The following is a 26,401-nucleotide window of genomic DNA, read 5'->3' on the forward strand; positions in this document are numbered from 1 at the left end:
ACAGCCTACGCAAAGGTTTTATTATTTTTTATTTCGAATATCTTTTTTGTGCCGGTCCCACCACGATATCTGACGCCAATGAGGTAAATGTTGACGCTGGGATATGCTTTCCGAGTAGCCACACTTCTCCTCATCGTATTGTTTGCTTATAGTTCACGATGAACTACGTTAACGACTCGTCCCCTTTCAACGATAACTTAACCGCTCCGTTCCACCAGCCTATCGGCTTTGGTCCTCCTGTCTCCGTCTCTCCATATACCCACCCGGTTGGGCAGTATCTTGTCGCCTACCCCTCGAGCGAAGTTGCCGCTTTCCCCGGCTTCTACCCTGGCCACTCTGGGCCCTTTGAAGACTATGAAGAATATGTTGAGAATTTGTCGCGACCTCGCTTGACTAAGGAGCAGGTTGAGACCTTGGAGGCGCAATTCCAGGCTCACCCGAAACCTACAAGCAACGTAAAGCGCCAGCTGGCGGTACAAACTAACCTTACTTTGCCCCGAGTTGCTGTACGTATCGAGACACGGTGTGTTCAGGAAGCTGGAACTAACTCTCTTAATGGCGTAGAATTGGTTTCAAAACCGAAGAGCAAAAGAAAAACAACAGAAACGACAAAGAGAATTCGAAAGAATACAAGCTCTAGCAAAATCCGACCAGGCGGAAAATGAGATTTTGTCTACCGATCTAAATTCGGGTTGCGAGTTGGACAACGGATCGCCTTCTGAAGAAATAGATCGAACAACTACCCCGTCTGCAGAAGGCGAAGCCGCTGTGTCGCCACAGCAAACCAAGGCTACTTCCGGCATAGCCATATCCCAAGATTTACCGAAACCAGTGGATCTAGCTGTGAAGGGAGCGGCTTTTTTACTTCCGAAATTGGATTTGGATTTGCATGACAATCATAGCGACTGCCACACAAGTATACCAGGAAGCACGGATCAAACACCAGATTATCCCACTCAGTCCACACCCTCAGAGATCAATGGGAGACGCTTATCAAATGTTTCGGAATCTCAATCAGTCTCCCCTCCACCGGTTTGGGTAAATGTTTTTAACCAAGATGGCGTTATTGATAATCAGACTGGCCCGCAGCAGCACCTTTTCGACGCTTCTGGACCCTGGTTGCAAGATTCGAATATCTCAGAGCATTCTTTGTTTGGTGCATCATACAGCAGCACTTGTGGATCTCGTTCAATAAGAGATTTCCTCACAGCCGATATTGCTAGTGAGCTCTCACATATGAGTTCTCACCGACCGGAGTCCTATCGTTCGGAACCGATTGAATTCCCAAATCATACTACTCCGCACAGAACTATAGCCCTAGCCCGCGATATTTCTGGAGGGTCTTTTCAAAGTCAGCAAATGATTTCCCCTAACGATCATACCTTCCCACGCCTTCGCGATAAGAAGTTGGATCTTGCAGCCCGTCGCAAACGACCGCGTCCCCCAGCTATCGGTGTGGGGGCCCCAAATCGTTCCCTCATAGGTCCTTCGTCAATGTCCCCAACCACAAGGCCACCCTCCCTTGGGGTTTCTCACTCATTGCGACATGTAAAGTCTTCTCAAGCCCTTGGGTCAAGCCTCAGCCCAAAATATGCGGGGGTACGGAAAATCTCTGCACCGCTTCGCTCTCCATTAGGGATGCCAGCTGCGTTGGACGTCTCTGGAGCCTCTAGCTCTAACTCTGATTTTGTTGTGTCGCCTCTGATTACTACCACCATCGCACCGCACACTCCGTTAACCCCAGATGACCTGCAGTACCTTTTTCCGCCCACTCCAAACGACGCACAGTATTGCCACTCTCCTACAGACGAATTGCGGTGCGCGCGACTCTTCCCGGCCTCGTACAATGCTGACGGACACTCGCCTCCAAGAACCCCATACCATCCTGAGAATGCGTTGCAGCAGCAATGTAATTCCTTAAGTTCGCACCTATCTGCATCCTCGTTTGGGACGGCATTTGAAAACCATTCTCTCCCAGCGCCCCAGGATTCCATGACAAACCCGACATGGTCTGAAACCAATTTCGTCACAGAGACTCTATCGGTACCCGATATTCATGTGCCCAAATCCACTCATATATCACCCATTACCCAATCTATTGCGGAACAGGCGGAAGTGACTACTAGGAACAATTGGCCGGCTGCATTTTCATCTGTTTCCAGGTGGCAGTCGAAAGAACTGGGCTCCACCTTATCAGATCACGCTTCTGCCTCATTTTCGCACCTGAATCCCGAATTCATGATCGAGGAGTTTCCAAATCAACAAACCCGTCATGACCCTTCGCAGCTTCTTATCTCTGAAAAGCCGAAAGCTTATACGTTTACTAACCAGACCCCAAACGATTTTTAATAAGCGAATGTGCAGTGCTACTTGGGAATGCTAACTGAAGTGGCTAATATATATACTCGTCTCTGTCTTTTACTGCCCGAATTTGGTACCGAATGTGATCTGGAGATTCCACGGCTACATCCTATCGGCAAATTTCTCTCAATTTTTTCTTCTTGTCGTCTTGAAACTTGATTCTGCGAAATGTATATGACCATGTGACGCGGGAGGACATGGGTCGGGTCTTTGTTTTATGTTTGTGTCCCTGTACTACGTACGATACCGCGCCTAATACTAGTCCAAATTTTCCTTTCATCTGCTCGAAGTCCTTGAGCAAGGCATGCTTTTTCCCGTGTAATGCTAGTCCTCTGATCTTGTCTACTCGCTTCCTTTTTTCAAGTAACCAATTTTCCTTGCCCCTTCCTTTGAGTGTCCCTTTATTGCCACATAGTTTAATATCTCTTCGTTAAATTGAGATCATTGCTACTTTGATAATCAAATTTTTGATTGCATATGAATTGCTACAATGAATGTTGAGCACATCTTGTGGCTATGTACTGTAGATTTGTAAGTACATTTATTACTCCTGTGCAATTCCTATTGTTGCTGCCTGCCTATAACCTGTAATATGAAGCACGTGTTTACAAGCAGAATGTATTTTAAGGAAATAAAAGAGAGGGACAGAATTCACAGAGAAAAATCAATATATTGGGGCCATCACCTCGATCTCCTATTGGTTTCGGAGCCCAAAAATGCTACATTTTATTCGTCAAATGATGACAAGCATGGACTACCTAGAGTATACAAGGTCAATCATTGTAACAACCATTTCAGGCTCTGTGGGGGGGGGGGGGGGGTGAATCAGCCAACTCCGCTGCCAAAGGAAGCTCATCCATGAATGCATTAAATGAATGAAAGGCATGATACATGAAGGCAAGGGGTATCACATCAAACATAGTCCTCTTGAATATTTTGGGTTTAGGGTGGTGCTGTGCTTGAAAGAGGAAAAACATAGAATCCTGAAATTTTGCTAATAGCGAAGTAGAAGCATAGAATAATACAGGGTTAATGAAGAATGAACTGGAGTCGAAAGAACACATAAAGTGTGCGAACAGACAACTTATCTCAGGAACGGGGGGTAATAAGGTGTAGAATCCAACAAGGAGTTTTTTTTTTTCAAAATGAGAGTATTGACATGAACTGGCGAATAGAAAAAAAAGTACGAATCAGGCACAGTGTAGGACATTGAAACCCTAGAAATGTTATAATCGACCAAGTAAGCCGGGTTCCAGAATTCAACGAGCAAAAAAAGGTCCTGCACGAAACTAGAACGCACCAGGCCAACCGCTATGTGAGGCTCCTGGCTGTGACTGTTGGGAAGGCGGGAGTGGACCACTCGAAGAAGGCCACCCTGGCAGGGTCGCATTTGTTACCATGCCCATATTCAGGGCATTCTGCGGGGTATGATAGATATTTGGACCCCCTGGAGAGGAGTATGCTGCCCTTGGAGCGGCCATTGGCGGGTAGGCGGATGCGGTACTGTTGGGATAACCGACAGCAACTAGATTTTGGTTTTGCGGCTGCGGGTGCATTTGAGGAGACGGAGCAGGGTGGCCTAGATGCCGTGGGGATTGATGGGGCGCCAGGTGCGGAGAAGGTGACTGATGTGGATGCAGTGGATGACTGTACTGGGCAGGCCCCACGGGTTGATTTGGGACTTGGTTCCACATATGCTGTGTCTGAGGGTATGAATACAGCGAGGCTTGGCTCGTGTTTGTTGATGCTAATGTGTTAGTAGAGGTGCGATGATGTAGGTGGTCCGGCCGTACGCCTTGCAGCATTCCACGCATTGGAGGTGTCATTGAAGGCTGGGGGAAGGAGGAATGGGGTGTAAGGGAGTGCGGTGGTTGTCGGGCGATTGGTGTTGCTGACAGCATGGCGGAGGAATTTAACTGAGGAGATTGGATTGTTTGAGATGGCGAAAGGTTGGGCTCCAGTTGTTCGGAGAGCGATGGCAGTCCTTGATCGGAAGCTGGCAGGTCGCGCGATTTGAACCAACTATCCTCCAAACCACGTCCACGAAAGCCCCGCTGGTGATTCAATGCCTTGCTAAATTCGGTGGTCAGAGAGGCCTGACTCAACAAATCGGGTGTGTTGCTAGATGAGAGGCGATCATTGTAAGGCTGCCCGGATAGTTCTTGCCTAGGTCGCGGCATGCTGCTATATTCTCTCATCCGCGGGTCATCCACGGGTGCAGGATTTATCATTGGCAAGGGCGCTAGGCTGGTGGCCAGACCAGGCGGCAATCCAGGGGTGTGTATCAAGCCGTCCGGGGGCGCTGCATTGCTGTAGATCACGTCGCCATGGCCGAGCGCGGGAAGCGACCCGGTGGAATTCGCTGCTTCAGCAGCTTCTCTAGCCTTGGCTCCTCCAGGCCGCTTTTCCCCCGCTAGGTCCTCTTCCGTGAACCCTTGCTTCCTAGCCTTGCCCTCCCAATAGTCGTCTCGTACTCGCCGACCGTTGACAATGACTCTGCTGCCAAACTGCCGAAACATGGACTTTGCAGTGACAATGGCGATCTGGCGTGATCGGTAGGAGTAGGGAAGAATATCTTGGCTGATTAAATCGTCCTTTTCCTCCTGACTAGCGATGATCTTATACAAAGACCGGTTTTTGTTGAAGAGCAGGTAAGAGTCGCGGTATCCTAGGACGCGAGCACATTCTGTAGCCAGCATGAAGAGTCGTTGGCCTCTGTTATGTACACGAAAAGTTCGACACTTGTAGGTGCGTCCATCTTGAAGATAACCCAGGTCATCTACTTTGTTATCGCCGCTGGGGTCGAACTCCTTGGCAATGTATTCATCGCCATCCTTGTTAAGCTGATCGGTTGTGTGGTCTCGTACGGTCGGCAGTGCTTTTATCACCGGTTTGGTAGGGGTGGTGCGGGAAGGTGGCGAGGACTGGGAAGTCGGTGTGTTTGGGATGGGCGGTGGTCGCTGAGACATTTGGGGAGTTTGGGGCTGAGGGAGTGGTGTCCTGATCTGTTTTTGCGAAGCCAGAGGGCTCGAGGTGGGCGTGGTTCCTGATGGGCGCGGGTGTTTTGGCGGCCTTCCTCGTTTGCGGCGAACTTGCTCATCTAAGCAATCGAACACCGATGGTTAGCGAGTGGAAAACAGAATGGAAACGCATTGCAACAGCGCAGAATGGCCACGAGCCACCCCGAACAGAAAAATAAGGGACGAAAAACAAAAGAAAAAAAAGAAAAAGAAACAAAGAAAGAAAGAAAGCAAGAAAGAGGTACAAAAAGAACCTTGGCGGCCGGGACGTTTTTTGATGGGTCGTAGTTAGTCGAAGTAGTTATGTCACTAGTGAACGCGCTTGGAGAATCATCAAAAGAACAAAAGCACAGATTGCCAAAGGGATGGGGTACTACATGTAGCCGACATACCATCCTCGACACCGTCATGCTGCTCGTCATACTGGTCCACGGACCGACCGCGTTTTACGCCTCGGGCGAGCGAGGGGCTGGGAATGTGCAAGCTTCCGGGAGACGTGGCAGCGGCGGCGGCGGGGATAGACCCGTCGCTCACGGCCGTGCAGCAGGGCGTGGAGGTCAACGGCGAGCTATGAACGGCAGCTAGCAGGCGCAGCAGAGATTAGTTACGGGCGCGACGCGCGAGCCAGCGGGCGCGGAGCGACACACCTGGAGTATTGAGCGCGGCGGGGTTGATGGTGCCGTCGATGTTCCCCAGGCCATTGATAGACCCGGGACCGGAGGCGGAGTACATGCTGGAGGGCGGCAAAAGGCACGGCCCGGAGAGCGGGCGCGGGCTGGGTCGATGGCGGGGCGCACACCGGCGGGAGCTCTGCAGGGCGCGGCAAGACGGGTTGGGAGAAGCAGCGCCAGCGACAGATGGGACGGACGGGCGTAAGATGAGCGCGACGAGCGGGGCGGGGGGGTGTCTGGTCGACGGCGGCTGGAGAGCCGCTGGTGGTGGCCGGGGAGGGGGGTGTGGGCGAAGCGTACGGTGCTGCAACGGTGGCTGGATGGACGGCGGACGAGGCAAACAAAGACGCAGCAGATAGTTCGATAGATAGCAGGGCCACGGGGCTAGACGTAAGCGCAGGGCCGTGGGCGTGCGAGGGGAGACGGACAAGCGAGGGAGCGAGAGGAAGCGGTGGAGGAGGAGGAGGAAGTAGTGGTGGTGGTCGGACGGGTGCTGAACAGCAGCGGCGCTCTCAGCAGCAGCAGCAGCGCGGCGGCGGCGGGCTGACTGTCTGCAAGCACGGCGGCGCCGCGTCTCTCTCGCTCTCTCGCGCGCGGCTCGGGCGGGGTGCGTGGCGGCAGCGTGGCGGTACGCGGGGTCAGCCGGCGCGCGTCATGTGCCCGCCGCCCGCGCTACGCCCAACGCGGTTACGCCGCGCACGGGCCGGCGCCGGAAAAACCAGTCTCCGCCACCGCCGGCCGATCATCCGCGCCGGCGCTGAGCTCGTCCGTCAAGATTCATTCGATCTTCAGGTCACCGTCCTCCGCACGGCCAGTCACCGGCCAGGCCGGCGGCGGGCCTGGTCTGCAGTGCCGCAGCGTACGGAGCAGGCCACACAGCTCATGCGGCTGCGCGCGAGTCGTCCTGCGCGCCAGCAGTTGCTTGCATGTGAACGCCCGCTTCCTGTGCGACTCCGCCGGCCCCCAGTGCCGTGCGCAGGCAAACAACCGCCCCGCGCGCGCGCCGGACGACGGAGGGCCGGGAGAGTGAACTACCCACGCCGATGTACTACTCATCCACAACTACATCGGTTAGTTACCTGAACCAAGCCCTACAGCTCGCAACCGCACGGCGCCGCGCCCGCGAGCCTCCAGCGCGCGCCGACGCCAAACACCCGCGATCAGCAGCTCTCTGATGCATCAGAGCCCAAGCTGATCCCCGTCTGCGAACCTCGCCGCCCCATCCACAGCGCCTGGTTGGCGTTCTCTGGCCGGCGATCACCTGGCGGGGGGGGGGGGGGGGAGGCGCAACAAATTTCCCGTCTTACACGTCCAGCCCCCCTTGCTTGCTCCCTCCAGCGCAGCGTTTATCAGATCCGACACTTCCCTGCCTGCAGAGTCCCTCGAACTGGCCTGCCGCTGCGCGTCGTCTGATTTGCACGACGATCCGGCCTCGTGACCCCTCTGGCCCTGTTGCCCTCGCCCGGCCGGGGTTGCGCCCACGCACGCCGCCGATTCACACCCAAAACAAAAGCGCCGTGGTGGCCCGGTGACTGCGCGGGGCCGTCGGCCCCATCTCATGGCATCTTTCGCCCTGGCTCCTCTCGTTCCTGGCTTTGCTGTTCGACCGGGCGTCGATGCGGGCTGTGGCCTTCAAACCCAAGTCAAGGCCCTGTGTAGCCACGGGAACCTGGCCACTGCGATACGGAGCCTGAAGAAAGCGGCCTGTGTAGAGTAGACACGCATACCGTAGAAACTATATCGAGTGTCCTATATGACACCGCGCACTCACGCCCTTCCCCTGCAAACCATGTCTGGTTGAACAGCTTGGCGCCGCAGTTAGAGTTAACGAAGGTTCTTGCACGATGCGATCCTGGTCCGCTATTATTAGCCATGAGCTTGGTCTTGAGCCAACGAAACGACAGGCCTGCTGCGGCGGTTTGGAGCCCGGTGGCGCGTTGGCGACGAGCATCCGCCTCGCAGAACAATCCGCTCCGGCTTCTCGAACCTCAGAAGAACCCGAGCACCCCCAAACCGCTCCAGCAGCCCAGTATTCGGATTTTGCCTGTGTGCCACCGCGCTCCAGAAGCAAAATCCCGCCTCCTTTCTCGAAAGGCGTAAGATCTGAGCAAACGGCGCCAGCCGACACGGCCAGCGCTGGGAGGGGACTGCGGAACGGACATTCTGCAATCCCCGGCGAGGCGACGAGGTCCAGCGCTGGCGGCGATGCGCCCGACCGACCCCGAGAAAACTCCATCTCTGCGGGAGCTGCAGCTTTCCTGTCGTCGAGTCATGGATGCATATTGATTGGCCTAGACTGCCAGCCAAAACCCTCCCACGATCTCACAAGCAAGTGATCGCCTGGGACTAGCGAAGCTCATGGCCAAAACTCGGCCCTCGAAACTTGAGGGCCGCGCCTTGTTATCCGAGCCAACGCCCGGGCTGCATATGGCCCGGATCGCATTGCAATTATTATTCTCCCCATGCTGTACGGAGTACAGAGAACCCAGAGTCTGTTCGGATGTATCCAGACATATAGCTGCCTGTGGCGCCAAATGTCGACGCACAATATTATATCATATCATTATCCCGGCCCTGTACAGCTTCGACTGCTCATGTCTGGCCTTTTCTGTGCAACGCGCGCCGTGCCACACAGTCTCATTGCCTTGCAAAGTCGGGTGGCACAAGGGGGCACTCTCCCGCCCTCTTGGTCTCACCCGTGTGCAAAAACTGCGGTCGTGGAAGCAGAGCGACTCCTGATTTGCAATACGAAGTCCCGCGGTGCATTTTGCCAGCCAGATTCAGCTCCGTTTGCGGAGCTTAATCGCCTGCACGAAACGCAGTATCAGTCGTGCCAGGTTCAAAATTCGACTTGGATTATTGGCTTGCGAGCCGCGGCTCCGTTACAGCTGTATTAAAAGAACCAGAACATACAACTGGGCTTGTGATCGCGCCAAAAGAGACAAAAAAAAAGAAATGAGAGGTCAGCCAATGATTCAGTCTGGGGGCTGTGACAGATGGACATCCAGACGACAGAAATAACCCCGAACAGCGTGTGCTCCTCCTTAGCAGAGCCGAAGGCGTGAGCCATGGAGCGTTTGAAACAAGCAACTGGGTGTGCCAGACTTCTTCTTGATGTGGAGGGGGAAACTTCACACCACCCTCCCGCCCCCCCTTGCATGAGCCTAGTGGAAGCCCACGAAGCGGTGAGTCCCGGGCCCAAAAGGAGCCAAATGGGCGAGCTTTCCCCAGAAGAGGCTATTGAGCGTGATCTGCCATCCATCCTCATTGGATCTGAGCAATACCGTTCGTATATCTGGGGGGGGAAGCCCATATCGTTCACTCCAATTCTGAAATTGGTAAAGGCTCGAGCTACATCCTCGGCCGGAATGAACCGTTTCGTGGTGTGGAAATAAAGCCCTCACCTCACGGTCGTGCATGCCGCGCAAGTCTTCTAGCTCTTTGAGGTAAATGGGTCTTTTCTTGATATCGTCATCCTCATAACTACCCCTAAATTTGCGGCCGCTTGGTGCTGGATTCGAAGCCGTTCCTGTAACTATATCTAAAATTTGCGTTCCTCCACCGAACCGGTCGCTCATGTCTGTCCTGCCCACCGCGACATAGCTCTTGGACGACGTGAAAACTCCTCGTGACTTGTGAACCCGTCCGTTGATCTACCTCCGTCCTATCAATTGTCTTCCATACCCCTGTGTCTGCCCCTTCTTGCATCTCTCCTTGTGGGTTCTGGGGGTGTTAGGATAGCGAGACCATGGGATTCGTCTCCTGACAAATAAAAACAGTGGCTCTCTCCGCCAAAACCGATATAATCACCATGACTTATGAACCCGTCCGTTGATCTACCTACGTCCTACCAATTGTCTTTCATACCCCTGCGTCTGCCACTTTTTGCACCTCTCCTTGTGGATTCTGGGGGTTGTGGGATATCAAAACCATGGGATCCATCTCCGGACATGTCAAAACATTGCTTTCCCCAAAACAAGTATATTCGCTGCGGCGATAGCTTGGTTACCCTCTTCCCCTCCTGGATGGGGGGGGGGGGGGGGGTATCGGAATCATAGCCGCCCAGCAAATTCGTTGTTGTGCAAAGGGAACTCGCAGATGATATTTGGTGCCTTAGTGTCGTGATAATAGTCGAAGCTGTTGATTAGCAGTGTCAGATCCCTGGTGAACTCGTATTGCCTCGTTTTTGAGGCCGATTTTTCAATGACCCAGACAAGTCTTCTAAATTCAAGACTTTTGACTAATACTGTAACATGGATAATACCATAGGGCGCCGTGTATGTCCTGGGGGTTTCTACACCATTGTGCTCCAGGAAAAGCCGTGACAACATGAGCCTTGGTATTGATTTTGGAAATATACACGGCGAAGTATCTTCAATGCTGTGACTGCTATTGTAGAACATACAAATACGCCGTGTTTGAAACATGCCTGCATTCTCGCATTTATCTGGTGACATTACCATTCCAATCAGGTACGATAAGATTGACAGTGTGAGTTTTATCCTAGATAATCTGATAGCTGCCACTAAGCTACATTTTCAATATTCGGAATCATCACAATCCTTAAACCCTCATCTTTCTTTCTGTTGCTTTTTCCACATCTAGCTAGCTGTTTTCACCTTGCTGTTCAGGCTAAAGACTAACACTACCACCAATTCCCACGATGGGGCTCAGCACTATCTATCGTCTTATCTATCATCTTTTACACCTGCAAGTCTTCATAATATATGAAGACTTCCTTACATCCAGGGAGCTATCTGTTCTGACAGTAAAACTAGATATACTAGAAACCCTAGTGACCTGAACCATGAGATATATCAGTTAACTTACTTGGGTAAGGCCATGCGTCGCCGGCTCCGAATTTGCTACATGATAGCTATAGGCAACTATGTGGTTTTTAGAGCTCCAATTTCGCAGGCGGGCTTTCTATACGACAAGTCTTGTTAGAAAATGAGCTGCGAATGTATGTACCTATTGTTTTAGTTGAGTTCCTTCACAGGTGAGGCTGTAAGGTGATTGATCACAGTGGGGGCAAATATCTGAATTTCTATAAAATGTCCTAAACATGATTTCATATTTTCCAAGTGAGCATGAGCTCAACATTAATCCTATAAGAAAACAACCTTGCATACGGTTTGCTAGAGAGCTGTTTGAGAGAGTTGAGCGTTTGAGTGATGTTAGAAAAGGAGACCATTGGATATCTGCCAAAGTCCGCTATGAAATCACATTAACCAGTTCGCCAAGTATGATTGCATTCCAAGCTGCGTAAAGAAAAACTCCGATCTAACAAGGTGGCTGTATCTTGTGTGATGAATCCAATCTGAATACAGGGTACTTGCTGGGTTTTTCCTGTTAGCCAGTTGTTGTGAGCATCTCAATAAGAAGATTTGCGGCTATTCGCGACCTTCTCACGACATCTTTAACCGCTGCTACACTGGTGAGGCTGACCAACAACTCCCCCGAAGACAAGGCAGACGTTATATCCGACGCTGTCACTATAGTGCCTTTTCTTTTGCCAACAACAGGCATATTCTGCCCGAGAGCCGTAGTCCAGGGTGTGCTGAAAGTGAACCAGGAGTGGTTTTGACATGGAATCCAATACACCCAGCTCAAGCCAGTTCCGGTATTTGAGGATCCTTTCGGAAGAAAATAGCTTGACAAAGTGGACTCTGGATTTCCTTGCGACTCACCGGGTATGTTTCCGGCTAGAACGCGAGCCGCTGGCACTAGAATAGGCCCACTGGTGGTGTTAATGGCTAAGATACAAGAATCGTATAAGTCCATTCCCGTCATGGTGGCCCCCATAATCCAAGAAACACTTGAAAGTAACGTATCACCAATGACAGCAGTGATTTCAACTTCAACGGTATTGCCAATCACAACCGGTCCTGGGATTTTCAGGACGTCACAAAACCGTCGGTCTGTCTGAATCAGTAGATCTTGGATTTTGGCAGGATCTTGCACATCTTCGCCGTAAGAGTATGCACCGCGAGGATAATCAAGCACCTGGTACTTGGATAAGGCGACGGATAAAGCGAATAAGCGAAAATTCAGCTGTATGGGTCGTCGATCGTTGGTAGGAGAGGGCGTCACGACGTGGTTGGTATTATCCGTTTCCTGCCAAAAATGGAAGAATATGGAACGCAGAACAAGCCAGAAAATTTGGAAGCATAGCCAGACCAGAAAAGATACTGAATCCTCTTTTGCAACAAGTACATAGGTTACAATAAGGGAGGTAGCGCAAATAATGGCTCCACCGACCCAAGTAGCTTGCCATAGATGACTTGTCCTCGCATTCAGAGGAACATCGAACGGAATTTTCCGCTCTTCTCCGACAACAAGCGGCGTGGGAAGTTTTCCAGCAAGGATGTCAAAACATGAGCTGCTGTCAGAGGTAGTATATGCCCTTCCACGCCCATAAAGCTGGAGCATAGAGGCAGCGAGGAAGAAATATATCCATGGCACGCCGGTCATCCAGAAGAGTCTCACAAACCCAAATCGGTATAGCAGAAGTACTTCTAAGATCTTGATAAGAGTAATAAACGTGCTTATCCAGTCTGACCGAACCTGCGAACGATGTAGGCCCGTTCAGTGAGAGTCTCGGATATATAAATGGGTTTGAAGACGATCCGTAGGGCCCAGCAATGGACACGAGCGTAGCGGGCCAGCTAGGTGCTCATCAAAGGCATAAACATCCTCGAAGGCTTCGCACTGTAAATTCGGGGTGTCTGATGTTTTGTCTCCCTTGTTGTGGTATAAGAACGAAGAAACACATTTTTCGCTAGAGGACTGGTATGTGTACTCGCAATGCACATACCTTACCAATCTTCACCATAACACCCATGGCCTCTCCGACGCTTCTTAGAGCTTTCTTGCTTCTTCGAAGACTGCCAGTCACGCCAACGGCCCCATCAGAACCTTTCGTCCTGACGCCCATCGTGTCACGTAACCAAACTGGAGTAGATGCCGAAATACATGATTTCACCACTGACATCAATCCGAAGGAGCTCAAGACAGCCCAAGGCAGGCCACTGGCTCTCCGGGTGCCTAATCTCAGGCTCTCTGCCGTGGAAGCACCGACTAGTGCAGTTAGGGCTGCGATCTCAATAAGCCCATTACCGAGAACGTTCGCCATGGATAGATAGCGTTTCAACTACCAGCAAAGATAGGTGGTTTCAGGTATTGATTCAAATTGGGAGCATTAGAGAAAAGCCAAAGCCTATGGCAACATCGCCATGCTATCCAAGAGACGCCAGGAGAATTTTTCCAGCAGATACTGACGAAGAAGGTCATGGGGCTGTGTTCTCGGCTGCTCAACAGCTATCATGAAAGGCCCATGTCGCCCAAACAGTTCGTTTTCAGTGCAGCCTTGTCAGTCAGAGGGTAAGGGCCCTGGTTGATGCATGCCCGTTCATTGGTTCTTTCTGTCAGAAGTATGGCCTGTGGTATGGCCCAACTGGCGATGTAGCTCTTGCTCAGCCTTTTTGTGTCTGCGATGATGCTGAGCAGCAAAAAATCAAACTGTACTTTTATTTAGAGGGATGTCAACCACTGAAAGTGAATGTGAACAGTGTTATCACAGACAAGCCAGCCACTTGTCTCTTTGTTATGTAACCAATTCAGGAGCCTGGTATATAGGCTGTTAACCTTTAACTGCCTTGGACACGAGATTTGTTGTTAAACCCGGATGGCAAAATATTGGGCTAAGTGGCTGCTAGTAGACGAGGCGGAGAACCCTGCCATCAACGACCTAATTCACTAATGAGACAGGGGATAGTCCGCTATCACCATGATTAATATACAACCCTGTGCCCCTGTGCGCGGCGAACCCTGTCATTGTCCATGATGCATGGTCTGAAGAAAACCTGGAGACTGCCTTGCCTTAACACCCTTGCACAACAACTGTGGCTTAAGGTATAAACCCAAGTCTGCTTTTCTTTCCAAATGGGCGCATCCTGGCTGCAGGACGCAATCATCAACATACATGACAGATTAGGGTCATATTCTCCATCTCCTCTCACTTGCTGCAACAGACAGTCTATCAGTGAGAAAATATCATCTGGTAATCCTGGTCATAGCATCCTTATTCCTTATCAAGAACAACTTGACACAAAGGTTGGCTACCAATTAATCACCAACTCTCCCACCACAACTGGGTGTCATTGACTTTCGAGCCCTTCTCACTTGCTGCTCTAAAAGTACTTGGTAAGAGCCATTCTTCACCCTTCTCAATTGCGCATTAGATTGAGAGAGTCGTTGAATTTCTATCATGGTGTCATTCAGTCCGATATCATATTGAGCTCACGGGCGAGGTTAAATTGTTATGATCTTGACATTAACCTTGGTCTGGGGAATTTGAAGCTGCATGGCGGCCACAGTTTTATAATGTGAGGACTTTTCAACGAGAAGAAATATATGTACATACATACATAGATAGGGTTCGTATTTCAACAACTAAGAAACCGGGCAGCCAAGATAACATCTATTTCAAAGTGCTCCAAGGTACTGCAAGTTCATCGTCATCGTCTTCGTCCCACCCCAGTTCATTGTATATTGAATTTTCCAACTTGGGTTGGGACCCGACTTTTCCTTGAACGACTGGGGAAATTCTATTCAAAGTTGAACTGGCTTTTCTCACGGGTGTACTGAAAACTACGGAACTTGCTGGCGGGCGTGATAGATCATTTTGGCTCTTGGAAGTAGTTGGAGCACTTGGTCGCCATGAAAGGGAATGAAGTGGAGTCTCCTTTATTCCGGGGGAATGCTCAATGCCATCCGAATTCGGAATCTTATAGTCGCCTTTAGAGCCGGAATTCAAAGGTTTTGTAGGCGTGGCGAATGTAGTGGCAAGCGGATTGGTACCTGATAATGATGGTCGTTTGGAGTCTTTGGGTGGGGTATCTATAGAAGCTGCACTTAAAAAGGAGGATTGCCCAGCGGTATTGGAGTGACGGTAAAGATTAGATATTTGTGCTGTTGGCTTTAAGGGAGTTTCTTGCACAGATACGGAGACATTCTTTGGTCCACTAGATCCCATTTGAGGCCGCGAAATGGAAGAAGGAACAACTGGATCTTCTGTATCAGATATTGAGAGAGGGCCTTTATTGTTTGACTCGTCCCATTTCTGCGAAAGAGAAGACACTCTAACCATTCCGCAATCCTTCTTCCTGACAGTCCTGGGGGTCACCATAACTTGAACTCCTTCACCTAATGGGTAGCGTCTGGGCTCTTTTTGTTTTCTTGAGCTCTCAGCCGATGATCTTTTGGCTGCAGAATCCGCCCAGTCCCGTCCAGCCTGCTCTCTGTTGGGTTTTCTTAAAGCACTGATGGCAGCGTCTAGTTCTTTTTTCTGTTCTAAGAACATATTGACCTTTTTCAATTTTGTCTCGTGGGTTTTAGCTACGGCATCGAGGTCTATTTCTCTGTTGTCCTGGCGTTTGCGTTTCTGAATTGCACCTCGGCCACTTGATATCAAGGAGAGACAGACCGGTTCGCTTGATTCTCTCTTGATGTCTTGAATGCCTGTGGTACTTTTATGCCGGACTAGAGATGGAATGCGTCTCTTTGCAGCCGCTTTCTCATCTGTCAAGACACGCTGCAATGTACGTCTGGGTTTTCGGGGATCCTGTCTCTTAACCGTTGTGGTAGAATTTTCCACCGTACTCTTTTGGAGTAGCGTTGTAGGGCGTTTGGGCGACACTGATATCGGGCCACCCAATTTCAAACTAATGGCCTTGCACTGCTCTGGAAGGCGGGGTGCATAAAAAGGTATAATTACTTCCGCACAGAAGTCACGCAATTTGTCATTCTCTGCCTTATTCAGCGGTTGGCCGTCATCTCGTCGTTTACCCGAGTCGAAAGTGGAGGGCTCATCGGAGCCTACAGTGTGCCAAATACATAGTCTATCAACTAGTAGCTCGAGAATAATGCCCAGGTCTTGCTTTTTCTTTTTTGAACATTTACTAGGTGGTGGGCTCTGCGATTCATCATCTGCATTTAGCAGAGTCTCGATAGACATGGTTTCGAGAATTAACAGTATTTGGAGTTGTGTTTCGCGAAAACGAAGCTCAGCCACAAGCTGCTTTAATTCTGTATCTGCTGAGCGGTCCACAAGGGGTGTTTCCGTAACACTCCGTCGTGCCCACCATTTCAAAATCATATCCTTTTCTTCCGGGTATAAACCGTCTTTACCTATCTTTCTCTTCTTGCTTTTGCCTTTGTTCTCTCCCGATGTACAGGGTGCCAAACAATCGAGCCTGTCAGGAGCCAAGGTTCGCACGACCTCTGGAATAGAGTCACGATACTTGACATCTACTTTTTTGATAGGAACAATGCTTTCCCGATAAAAGTAACATAAATCAGAAATCCGCCTTGCACTAGAATTCCCAGGGCATTGGAAAGCGGTACGAGCACGAGAGAGAGGTCCTTTGGCAAAGTAGGCAACTGAGGTCTATTGATGGTAAGAAACGTGGCTGATGCATGCTGGCGTTAGAATAACGTACTTTTGAGGTGTAAAGGGCTTCCAGGTACTGTGTCCTTAAGCCTTCCAAGAGAACCCGGGGGTTCTGTAGATCTGCCGCAAAGTTAATCAGTGCTTCTGCATTTGCACGGGCAAGCATACCTTCAGCTTTTCTTTTGGAAGTGGGAGTGTCAACAACGGGTTGCATTGCTTCATAGAGCGATGCTAATTCAACTGTAGTTGTGTCTTCTAGGGAGGCTACATTTCCGGTGTTAGAGGAATTGTGGTGCCCTCTCTCGCTTTGCTGTCCAAAAACAAATACCACGCCATCGGTTGTTCGCGTGTAGGTTTGTTCAAGGTCTAGAGAGCCGGGAATCTCCGCATTGCTAAGCCAATTCTCATATATAACAGCTGGATTGGGGTCTAGTATTGTATCATTTTCAAGATCAGGTTTCCAGCTCTTTGCTGTGACAACCACATCTCCCTCCCCTACGGATTGTACCAGGCCATATATTGTGTATAGGCCTGCTTTCACTCTCTCGATAACGTACAGCTCATCTTGGCTAGCATCACCACGTGTCAAAGCCCGAGAATTGGTAGTCGCGGATTTTCTAGGTTGTAAGCGCGCTACTAACACGACGCGCTCTCTTTTACACTGCAGTCTTGTTTCGAGAATGGATATATTCGAAGCAAATAGCATCCCCGAAGGGATGCTTCGTTGAGTACCAGGACACAGATCCAGCCATGACAGAGGTAGCCGAGAACGAGGAAGAACGGCTATTGAGGTCAATGTTTGAGGCTTGGTTGACGACTCATCATGGGGCTATTATGGACATAATGGTCAGCGCAAGGTTCAAGGCGGACATGGAATAGCAAAGGAACCTCACAAGGATAGTGAAAGTAGAACCCAAGTCGCACTTTGTATTGCCAATTTCGGTTTCGTGGGATATCTTCCTTCTTTTTAGCTGCGGGAACGAAAAGGTGTGATTTGCATTTAAAGAGGATGCCGCTGCGGTTTCAAGTACTGTGATATCTTTGGATGCCATTCAACCAGGGGTATCAGTAGCTGGCAAGGCATGCGGGCTTGGTAGACTGTTTCTATAACATATTGCACGCATGCCGCTGGACTTGAAGTCGCGTCTTGTCATTACGTAGTTTGTGTATTAATACGACGTAATGACTGATACCGCCAAGCCACTACGTTATATCAAGTCACATGATGCCTTTTTTACTTTAGGCCCTGTGCCAAGTACTTTGGATGCTTGCAGCCGGTAACAGTAACAATAGATGCTTGAATCGGATTGGCAAACAGTAAGAATATATTCAGGTAACTATCCTGTCTAGTCTACTCCGTACAGAAACTGTTTGCTCCTTTCCAGGTTCCTAACCCCCCGCATCGCTTATATCATCGCAAACCTTCTCGACGCAACGGGTTTGGCACGCCGGACATTTGATGCAGCGATAATGCCTCCACTACCGACTCCAAATGAGTCAGTCAAAATTAGGTTGTTGAATTCTCTATGTCCCGAAACCCCAGACAATTCTGTTGAACTTTTGCCCCCTTCCATAACGCCGTCGACCAGAAAGAAAAGTGGTATCACATGTTGAATTTTTGCCAGGCGCCGGTGGTTATAGGCCTAATGCAATGAGAAATAAAAATAAAGTTGCTGAAAAACCATCCATCTAACAGGCTATGCTTTGAATTGTTGAATGCAAAGCAAAATCGTCGCAATCATGAACCATTCATTTCGTACAATCCTTCAAAGGTGCATTTAGAACTTAAGAGTCTTCGGTTTTTCCCAGGCAAAATCCTGGCTAGTGAAGTGGCCGTTCTTGGCAGTTTGATAGTAGATAGGCTTGGCCAGGTCGAGCTCCTGAACGATGACGCCGGGTCGAAGGTCAAAGTTGTCTCTGATGATCTTCACCAGTTCATCCGATGACTTGGTAGATGTACCGTAGGTCTCAACAAAGATCGAAAGAGGCTCAGCAACACCGATGGCATATGAAAGCTGGACAAGAGCACGACGAGCGAGGCCAGCGTTGACCAGAGACTTAGCAATCCACCGTGCGACGTAAGCCGCAGAACGATCAACCTTGGAATAGTCCTTGCCAGAAAACGCACCGCCACCATGGGCACCCCAGCCACCATATGTATCGACAATGATTTTTCTGCCAGTGAGGCCGGCATCACCCTGAGGTCCACCAATGATAAACAAGCCAGAGGGTTGAATGTGGTAGACAGTGCAGTCGTCAAGGAGGTGGCTTGGGATGACCTTTTTGATAATCTTGTTCAAAATTTCCTTTCGCAGTTCTTCAGTAGTGATATCTTCACTGTGCTGAGCGCTGACGACAACGGTATCGACACGTAGAGGCTTCACAGCACCGTTGTCATGGGCATATTCAATAGTGACTTGGGTCTTGGTATCTGGGCGGAGCCAAGCAAGGCTGCCATCCACTCTAGCATCTTTCATGGCGCGGTTAAGTTTATGCGCAAGCTGGATGGTCAACGGCAGTAACTCAGGAGTCTCATCGGTGGCATATCCAAACATGATACCCTGGTCGCCAGCACCCAATTTCTCAAGGGCCTCATCATAGTGAAGACCCTGAGCGATATCGGGAGATTGCTCCTCGATGGCAACGAGGACATTGCAGGTCTTGTAGTCAAAACCCTTAGAGGAATCATCGTAGCCAATGTCTTTGATGGCGTTTCGGATAACCCGTTGATAGTCAAGGTTGGCTTTCGTGGTGATCTCACCAAAAACCATGATCATACCTAGCAAGAGATTTAGTGACTTGAAAAGAATTGGAGTATAGGAGAGTCTGCAGATCTTACCAGTTTTGGTAGCAGTTTCACAAGCCACCTATCGTGGGACTGCTGTTAATCATGTTTTTCAGACGTAAAGAGGGGTAAAATCACCTTTGACAAGGGGTCTTCAGCAAGACAGGCATCGAGAATAGCATCGGATACTTGATCGCTGCAGTGCTCGTCAGCTCAATGGCACAGAAAATGATCGGATACCAAACAAGAGACCCACGCAATCTTGTCTGGATGACCCTCTCCGACAGACTCGGAGGTGAAGAGGAAAGTTCCCCCCTGCCGTTGGCCGTTTGCGAGAGAACCCATAATAGCAATTAAACGGATGGAAAAATGCAAGAAAGGTCGATTAAAGTTCGTGGAAGAAGATAATAGGAGGATTCGTGGTTGAGGGGAGTGGAATCAAGAGGGAAGAGGCTGCGTGGGCGGGGGGGCGGTCGGGTTTTTTGCTGTGTAAGAGAAAAGATGCGGCTGTTGGTGGGGGGCGGGATGGGAGGAAACACTCGGGTTCCGACGCGCTACGGCGGGAAATTGCGCCATCGAAACGTGGGGCGGTGGCGGCCGGCAGAACGGTTGCTCGTGTCGGCACTCTGTAAGGAGTACTCCGTAGGCGAGCTGGAAACCCGCACACCACAATGAGCATAGCAGTCAGCGACCTGGCTATCTTGGTCTGACCATTTCTTTGGGAAATGTGCGCCTTTACAGTGATCTCTCTTCCGCTGCCCTTCCTTCAGCCCTCACGCCTTCTAATCCGGTAAAAACGCCGCAGCGAAGCCTAACATAATACAGCTAGCTACTCTCTCTACCAAATCGCCCCCATCTATCTTCCCAAGTCAGAAATGTCTAAATTCGGCGTTTTGGTTATGGGTCCGGCTGGCGCCGGCAAAACGACGTTCTGCACCGCCCTCATCCAGCACCTTCAAAACAACCGCCGTAGCTGCTTTTATGTCAATCTTGACCCTGCGGCCGAATCTTTCGCCTATGAACCGGACCTAGACATTCGGGAATTAATCACGCTTGAAGATGTGATGGAAGAGTTGCACCTCGGCCCTAACGGCGGCCTAATGTACTGTTTTGAGTTTCTACTACAGAATCTCGATTTTCTCAACGATGCTCTTGATCCGCTTACTGAGGAATATTTGATCATTTTTGACATGCCCGGCCAGATAGAGTTATATACCCATGTCCCATTACTGCCATCACTAGTTCAATATCTCTCCCGTGCTGGGCCGTTGAACATTTCACTTTGTGCTGCGTACCTGATGGAAAGCACCTTTGTTGCGGACCGGGCAAAGTTTTTTGCTGGTACTTTGAGTGCCATGTCTGCTATGATTCTCTTGGAAATGCCGCACGTCAATATATTAAGTAAGATGGATCAAGTCAAAGGGTTGGTGGGGAAGCGAGAATTGAAGAGATTCACCTCCGTGGATGTGAACTTGTTGGCTGAGGAGCAGGGGGAAGAGGGAATCCCAGTTGATCCATCATCTACTGGGGAGCTATTAAGTGGAGGGTCTTTCAAGCGGCTAAATCGTGCCGTTGCGCAGCTAATAGATGACTTCAGCATGGTCTCATTTTTGAAACTAAATGTGCAGGATGAAGATAGTATTGCTGGAGTTTTGAGCCACATCGATGATACTATTCAGTATCACGAAGCCCAAGAGCCAAGAGAGCCCGTTGATGAGCAAGAATACGACTTGGAATGAATCTTATTTTGCATGTATACCAAAAGTACTGAGATGAATCCTATAAATTTGAAAATCTTTGCCTTGAGATTCAGCGCCGAACAGCACTCCACTAGTTCATTCAATAGTAAATATTTGATATGAGGCAATTTATCCTCGGCATTATATTCAGACAATTACTTTTGAAAGGAAATACTAACTCTGGCGAGGGGATAAAAAAATAATGAAAAACAGCTCGCTCATATATCGATACTCAACACGAACGAAGTTGCCAATGAGGCATTGCGGTCGAATTCAATTGACAACCAAGAGAAGTGGCTCTGGGAAGAGATAAGAATAGTATCCAATTTTATGATTTAATGAATCCGAACTCATACTCAACCAAACTTCGGAACCTACAAAAATACTCTTACCAATTAATGCAGAAACAACCATGACCAAGGCACTTTATTTCAGAGAGCGATGCGCTTATCTCCAATTTGAGCGTCTACCCTGCCCATTTCCAGTGCTTCTAGCCCGGAAAGAGTTCCCGATTTTACTAGCTTTCCGCTATTACTTGACGGATAAAGCCTTCAAACAAGCCAAGTATCCATGCCGCATCCTGGGAAGCCTTCACCCAGCCGACTTGGTACACATAGTATCCCCCACCTAGGATGGCTGACCAAAACAGCAGGCGAAAAAAAAGCACGATCCAGAAGGTTATCACCCGCCGAGCATAGTCCAAGATCTTGAGTGAAATGACAAGAACGAAGAAGAGTATGAGTATGGAGTAGAGATCCGGGGGCGAGTTAATTAGAGTGTTCAGAGGGTTTATGAGGTAGGGTTCGGCGTAGGTCACCCGAATCTCCTGAAAATGGGTGTGGGCTAAGGCGGCATATGATGCCATCTGAAGATATAGAGATGGAGGGATGTTTTGCCGTATAGTGTGAAAGGCAGGGATAATGTAATCTATAAAGATGAATGGTTAGCTGCCCATGAATTTTGTAGTATTTAACGGTTGGGGCTCACCTTGAACAGCCTCCATTTTCAGATAAATTCAGCTGGGCAAGGCGCCAGCCAGCTATACTAGTTATACGAAATTGCGGTAATATATGGAATGTTGGAAGCTATCACTGCCTGGATGTCCTGAGAGATTGAATTAACAACACGGTATTGGAAATTCTATATAAAGTACGGAGGCAAGCATTCAAATGTTTTTTGTTCTTGCTTCGTATCAATAATGCAAGTTCCTCATTCACGGCAGAACTGTTCAGCATATTTGTTGTTTTGATGATGACTGCGCAAACAAAGCAAATATGCCAAGCCGAAGTTCTACAAGGTTTGTTTGGTTTATATATGCAAACATAAAGGCAATTTTTCATATGTAACAAGTACAGCATTGGTGGTTTAGTGGTAAAATCCGTCGTTGCCATCGACGGGCCCCGGGTTCGATTCCCGGCCGATGCAAATACTTTTTTCTGTTCGACTTAGTCATGCCGTCAAGTGAAAGTAGCATTTTTTTCATCCTGTTCCTTTTAGGGTGTGATAAAGTATTCAGGCAAATTATTTCAATTTCTGCTGTAATTTTTCAATTGATTTTTCAATTCAAAATTATATGAAAGTCTCAGTTCTATCAAATTCTATGCCTCTTTTTCCCACGCTAGATACGCCGGCCAGAAAGACGCCCTGCCATCTTTACCAATTAAATGCTTCCTCATAATAATCAATTGCCCTATACCCAGCTTTCAATGCTCCTCGAACCGCAGCCCTTGTTTCATCAGCCATTGCCGCTGGCCCACAGACCAAAACAACCGTTTGGGTACCAGCCCCACGAAGAGAACGATCATTCCCAAAAGTATCATATAGCACTTGGCTCACTGATTTCTTGATATCCGGACGGCCATGTTTCATGGCAATGGAAATTGAAGTGCGGGGCCCGTAGGTGTCTTGAGCTTGTGATAGAAGCCCGGTGTTCTCGTCTGCTAACAGTGCCGGTCTGTCAGATTGCGACGTAGAGTAAAATTCAATCTTGACGCCTTTTTGCTCAAGTAAAGATAGTGTTTCACTACAAAATAGCTCGTCGTTAAGCGCCTGCTGCCTGGAGGCAAATATCAGAGTTATATTTTTTGTGCAAGTTACCGCGCTCGGCAGAGATTCAGACATATCTGATGTTTCTGGGCCATGCTCGGTCGCTAGGCCTCTCGCAGATACATATGAGCGTCTCATGTGTTCCTCAAGGTGCGGCCATACTCCCGCTATTCCGGTACCCCCAGCAATTAGGATTACGTTTTCATACGTATGAAGGGATATTGGGTTTCCGTATGGGCCTTCAATCAGGAATGTCGAATGAATAGTATAGTCTTGGGAGCGTAGGCACTCGGAACGTAATCTCCTCGTCCAGCCGTTGAAAGGACGAATCCAAAATATTATTTTGCGTCTAGCAGCCGCCCTGTCCTTGGTCATCTCGGTGTTGAGATGCGTATACATCCCATCCTGCACAACCTTTGGACTCTCGGCCCAGCTGCCCGCGGTAAATGGATGACTTTCATAACCCCTCCATTTCAATGGCTGATAGATATAATAAAACTGCCCTGGCTGTGGAAGCAGCGTCGAAGAGCCGGGGCTGATTTCGAGGCGTATGAGATTAGATGCTCGATCGTAATTAGCTCGTCCTTTTGATGTTATCAATTTCATACCATTGCGCTGGACGTGGAAATTGCAGCGTGCTAGTTTGACGAGGCGGGCAATTCTGTCCACCACCCAAACAACGACAACAGGCCATAGATAAATATCATAAGCATTATATTTCCCGACGAAAATACTCGTGTGACTTTTTTTAATTAGCATGTGAATACGAATGAGAGAGGGAGATGTAGTACATGAATAATCCAACCAGGACCACTACTGAAAGGAGGATATGAATAAGCAGAAATACTTCGTAATAGTTGCGCCGTAGCCAAATAGAAGAAAATCCTAACAAGAGGCTCATGCCAATAGTTCCCTACACACCGCGTTAATTAACTTCTACAGCCACGAGGAAACCGGGGCTTACCACTGCACCCATGTACCACCAGGCTGACGGCCAATATACAGAGTAAGTGTTCGCTGTAACGAGAAAGAGACACGGTCAGATAACGGGGGTCACAGGGGGAAACTAATAAAACTAACTATTCAAAGTCAACACAGTATATCCCACAGAATGGATTATTGCCTGTATGGTGGCAACTCTTGCAATGGCACGATGGAACAGATTAAATGTCCCAAAACTCCAGCCCGTAGCCCAAAGAAAGGGGTTATTTCTACCACCAAAAAGCCACAGGACAACTAAATTGGCGTATGCCATTATTCCTGTCCTATCAGAGAGATAGCGCCATGTTTGCGTGAAAACATCATCCCAACTATAAGTCATATTAGTTCCGAGCTATCCTAGACATGTTCCTTTAGGTAGGACCTACTGGAGATTTCCTTTGAACACATCATGTCCTATTACTGTTAAACCAAGGCTGAGTAGGTAAAATGAAACAATTACCATCGCTTCCATGCGGGTTGGAATGGTACACCAATATAAGAGTCGTTGATGATAATCGCCGACAGCGGGAGGAAAAAATAGATGGGCTTTCGCCCAATCGCGGCCAAACTCAAGAATCACAAGCCAGCGGGGAAGCTTGGTTCTCGCGCACGAGTCTCTTTCCTGGTCATAGACATTTTCTAGGGCCCTGCTGGCCAGATAATGTTCGTATAAACGACTGAGAATGCCACAGAATAGAACAGTGCCCCAAAACAGGTAGGAAGCAACCCTAAAAAATATAGTAAGTAAAGGCGTTGATATTGCAAATATTAGCGGTAAGGATAGGGGTTACCAACCCAAAGGCATGATGTGCCCATGTCTCCAATGCCCATGCTCTCTGTGGAAGGATACTATTAGTTCCCTACTCCAACAATATAAAGAAAGCAAAAGGGTAGTCCCTCACATTTGTCCTAAATGCCCTCTGAAAATAATCTTTCGAAATGAGAACCGGTTCTGGTAATTCCGTCCCTTTATTAAATTCCCCATATTCCACACGCTTCAACCCAGCAAGATATTCGTCAGATAACTCTGGCTCAACATCCTCATAGGGTATCCTCGTTAAGCCCTCTTGCTCACAGTCTCTGTCAATAACCCGTAGGCCATCATATATTTCAGAAGCAGTGCAGTAAGTTTTAGAAGCAGCATACATCGAATAAACATAGAGCCGATTCGTGCAAACGTATGCTGTGTAGGAAGAGTGGGAGGGGTTGAGGAATCTAAGGCGGGATAGCGCTTCGCCGATGGAGATGATGCAACGGGCGGATTCAGGAATACCTAAACCCGCAACCACCACGCCCGGCAGCGTAATGAGAATCGGTAGGAGGCGCATAGCTTCCGAATTCGTGGGGGTAAGCTCCGAGCAAAGTGCGGAATTATTGCAGGCGTGCTATAAAATATGCGTCTCTCTGACGGACGAGGTCCAGGATAACGAAAGCATTTAGAACCATTCAAATACCCCGCAAAACAGAAAGAAAGAAAGTGATCAAACCCGCAAACCCATTCGATTAGAGAAGAGAAGTTGCGAGGGTAAAAAAAAAAACATAAACCCGGATAGAATCGTCGATCCGAGCTTCCGGCGGCTGACTAGCAATACACACTCCGTGCAGGGTCAAGATAGAAAGAAGAACGGCTCGACTACCTTCAAGAGGCTGTGCCTCGGGGCTCAGTAGGTATGAGGGAAGGGGGACTGCATGACCGTCTTTCAAGGTCAGAAGACGGGAATCGGATCAGATAAGACCAACAACATTCCGACCAACCCCACTTCGGGGGTCTTGGCTTGTTCCTTTAAAGGGCGGCGTGGACGTTGGGGTTCTGCGAGAAAAGGGTTGGAAAACCATATTTTGGTGAGAATTTGCACCGAGAAGTTTTAGGAATTACCCTCTTCTTTACTTTGACATGTAGTAGCGACGGTTTGACTTCCAAGTGCTGTCAGTAACACCGTGTAGCCAGCGGATATGCCCGCCGGCTTCATCGGCCGGGACTGTCCAGGGGTGAACGTTTCGCTAGAAATAAGAATTGGCATCTGAGAAAAATGCTGCCGCTATACAGCCTTGGCAGATAGAGGGACTCATGTTCATTGGCCCACACGTGCGAGAGCATAAAAGCGGCGACAGGCCAAATCACCACGGCGTTTCAATTGGCTGAGATTGAATTAAGGTTTTGATCTAAGATTATCTGATAACTTTGATCTTGATCTGATAAGGCCCATGACCTTGGATGGGAAGGAACATTTACCCGCCCCAGCGCTACGCTCCTTTCCTGCGTCGTAGCTTCTGTTGCTGCGTTGTCTTTTGTCTCTTTGTCATTTGACCTTTTTATTATACAGTCCTACCGGGTAACGAACGGG

At 49.2% G+C, this 26,401-nt stretch overlaps 8 protein-coding genes and 1 non-coding gene across 9 annotated transcripts; 3 read left to right on the forward strand and 6 right to left on the reverse strand.

The window, feature by feature from the left end:
• Positions 1-158: 158 nt before the first annotated feature.
• On the forward strand, positions 159-2,349 carry LOZ57_000220 (uncharacterized protein; the record flags this gene model as incomplete). Its single annotated transcript, XM_049249328.1, has 2 exons — positions 159-506; positions 565-2,349. 2 exons carry the CDS (start codon positions 159-161, stop codon positions 2,347-2,349), a joined length of 2,133 nt encoding a protein of 710 aa, XP_049111522.1.
• Positions 2,350-3,650: 1,301 nt separating this feature from the next.
• On the reverse strand, positions 3,651-6,113 carry LOZ57_000221 (uncharacterized protein; the record flags this gene model as incomplete). The annotated part of the gene is made up of 3 exons (XM_049249329.1): positions 3,651-5,461; positions 5,774-5,962; positions 6,029-6,113. The coding sequence occupies 3 exons, from the start codon at positions 6,111-6,113 to the stop codon at positions 3,651-3,653; spliced, it is 2,085 nt and encodes a 694-aa protein (XP_049111523.1).
• A 5,291-nt stretch (positions 6,114-11,404) lies between these two features.
• Positions 11,405-12,989, reverse strand: LOZ57_000222 (uncharacterized protein; the record flags this gene model as incomplete). Its single annotated transcript, XM_049249330.1, has 2 exons — positions 11,405-12,619; positions 12,870-12,989. 2 exons carry the CDS (start codon positions 12,987-12,989, stop codon positions 11,405-11,407), a joined length of 1,335 nt encoding a protein of 444 aa, XP_049111524.1.
• A 1,545-nt stretch (positions 12,990-14,534) lies between these two features.
• On the reverse strand, positions 14,535-17,557 carry LOZ57_000223 (uncharacterized protein; the record flags this gene model as incomplete). The annotated part of the gene is made up of 3 exons (XM_049249331.1): positions 14,535-16,502; positions 16,555-17,334; positions 17,399-17,557. 3 exons carry the CDS (start codon positions 17,555-17,557, stop codon positions 14,535-14,537), a joined length of 2,907 nt encoding a protein of 968 aa, XP_049111525.1.
• A 726-nt stretch (positions 17,558-18,283) lies between these two features.
• Positions 18,284-19,635, reverse strand: SAM2 (methionine adenosyltransferase sam2; the record flags this gene model as incomplete). Its single annotated transcript, XM_049249332.1, has 4 exons — positions 18,284-19,284; positions 19,345-19,372; positions 19,429-19,486; positions 19,547-19,635. The coding sequence occupies 4 exons, from the start codon at positions 19,633-19,635 to the stop codon at positions 18,284-18,286; spliced, it is 1,176 nt and encodes a 391-aa protein (XP_049111526.1).
• A 530-nt stretch (positions 19,636-20,165) lies between these two features.
• LOZ57_000225 (uncharacterized protein) lies at positions 20,166-21,029 on the forward strand (the record flags this gene model as incomplete). Its single annotated transcript, XM_049249333.1, has 1 exon — positions 20,166-21,029. The coding sequence occupies one exon, from the start codon at positions 20,166-20,168 to the stop codon at positions 21,027-21,029; it is 864 nt and encodes a 287-aa protein (XP_049111527.1).
• Positions 21,030-21,546: 517 nt separating this feature from the next.
• LOZ57_000226 (uncharacterized protein) lies at positions 21,547-22,032 on the reverse strand (the record flags this gene model as incomplete). The annotated part of the gene is made up of 2 exons (XM_049249334.1): positions 21,547-21,956; positions 22,017-22,032. The coding sequence occupies 2 exons, from the start codon at positions 22,030-22,032 to the stop codon at positions 21,547-21,549; spliced, it is 426 nt and encodes a 141-aa protein (XP_049111528.1).
• Positions 22,033-22,383: 351 nt separating this feature from the next.
• Positions 22,384-22,454, forward strand: LOZ57_000227. The gene has a single exon. It is a non-coding gene; the product is annotated as a tRNA-Gly (tRNA).
• Positions 22,455-22,682: 228 nt separating this feature from the next.
• Positions 22,683-25,384, reverse strand: LOZ57_000228 (uncharacterized protein; the record flags this gene model as incomplete). Its single annotated transcript, XM_049249335.1, has 7 exons — positions 22,683-23,817; positions 23,867-23,988; positions 24,040-24,092; positions 24,156-24,385; positions 24,443-24,784; positions 24,852-24,892; positions 24,959-25,384. 7 exons carry the CDS (start codon positions 25,382-25,384, stop codon positions 22,683-22,685), a joined length of 2,349 nt encoding a protein of 782 aa, XP_049111529.1.
• Positions 25,385-26,401: the final 1,017 nt, after the last annotated feature.

Source organism: Ophidiomyces ophidiicola (assembly GCF_022830035.1).
Source record: "Ophidiomyces ophidiicola strain CBS 122913 chromosome Unknown scaffold_1, whole genome shotgun sequence".
NCBI lineage: Eukaryota > Fungi > Ascomycota > Eurotiomycetes > Onygenales > Onygenaceae > Ophidiomyces > Ophidiomyces ophidiicola.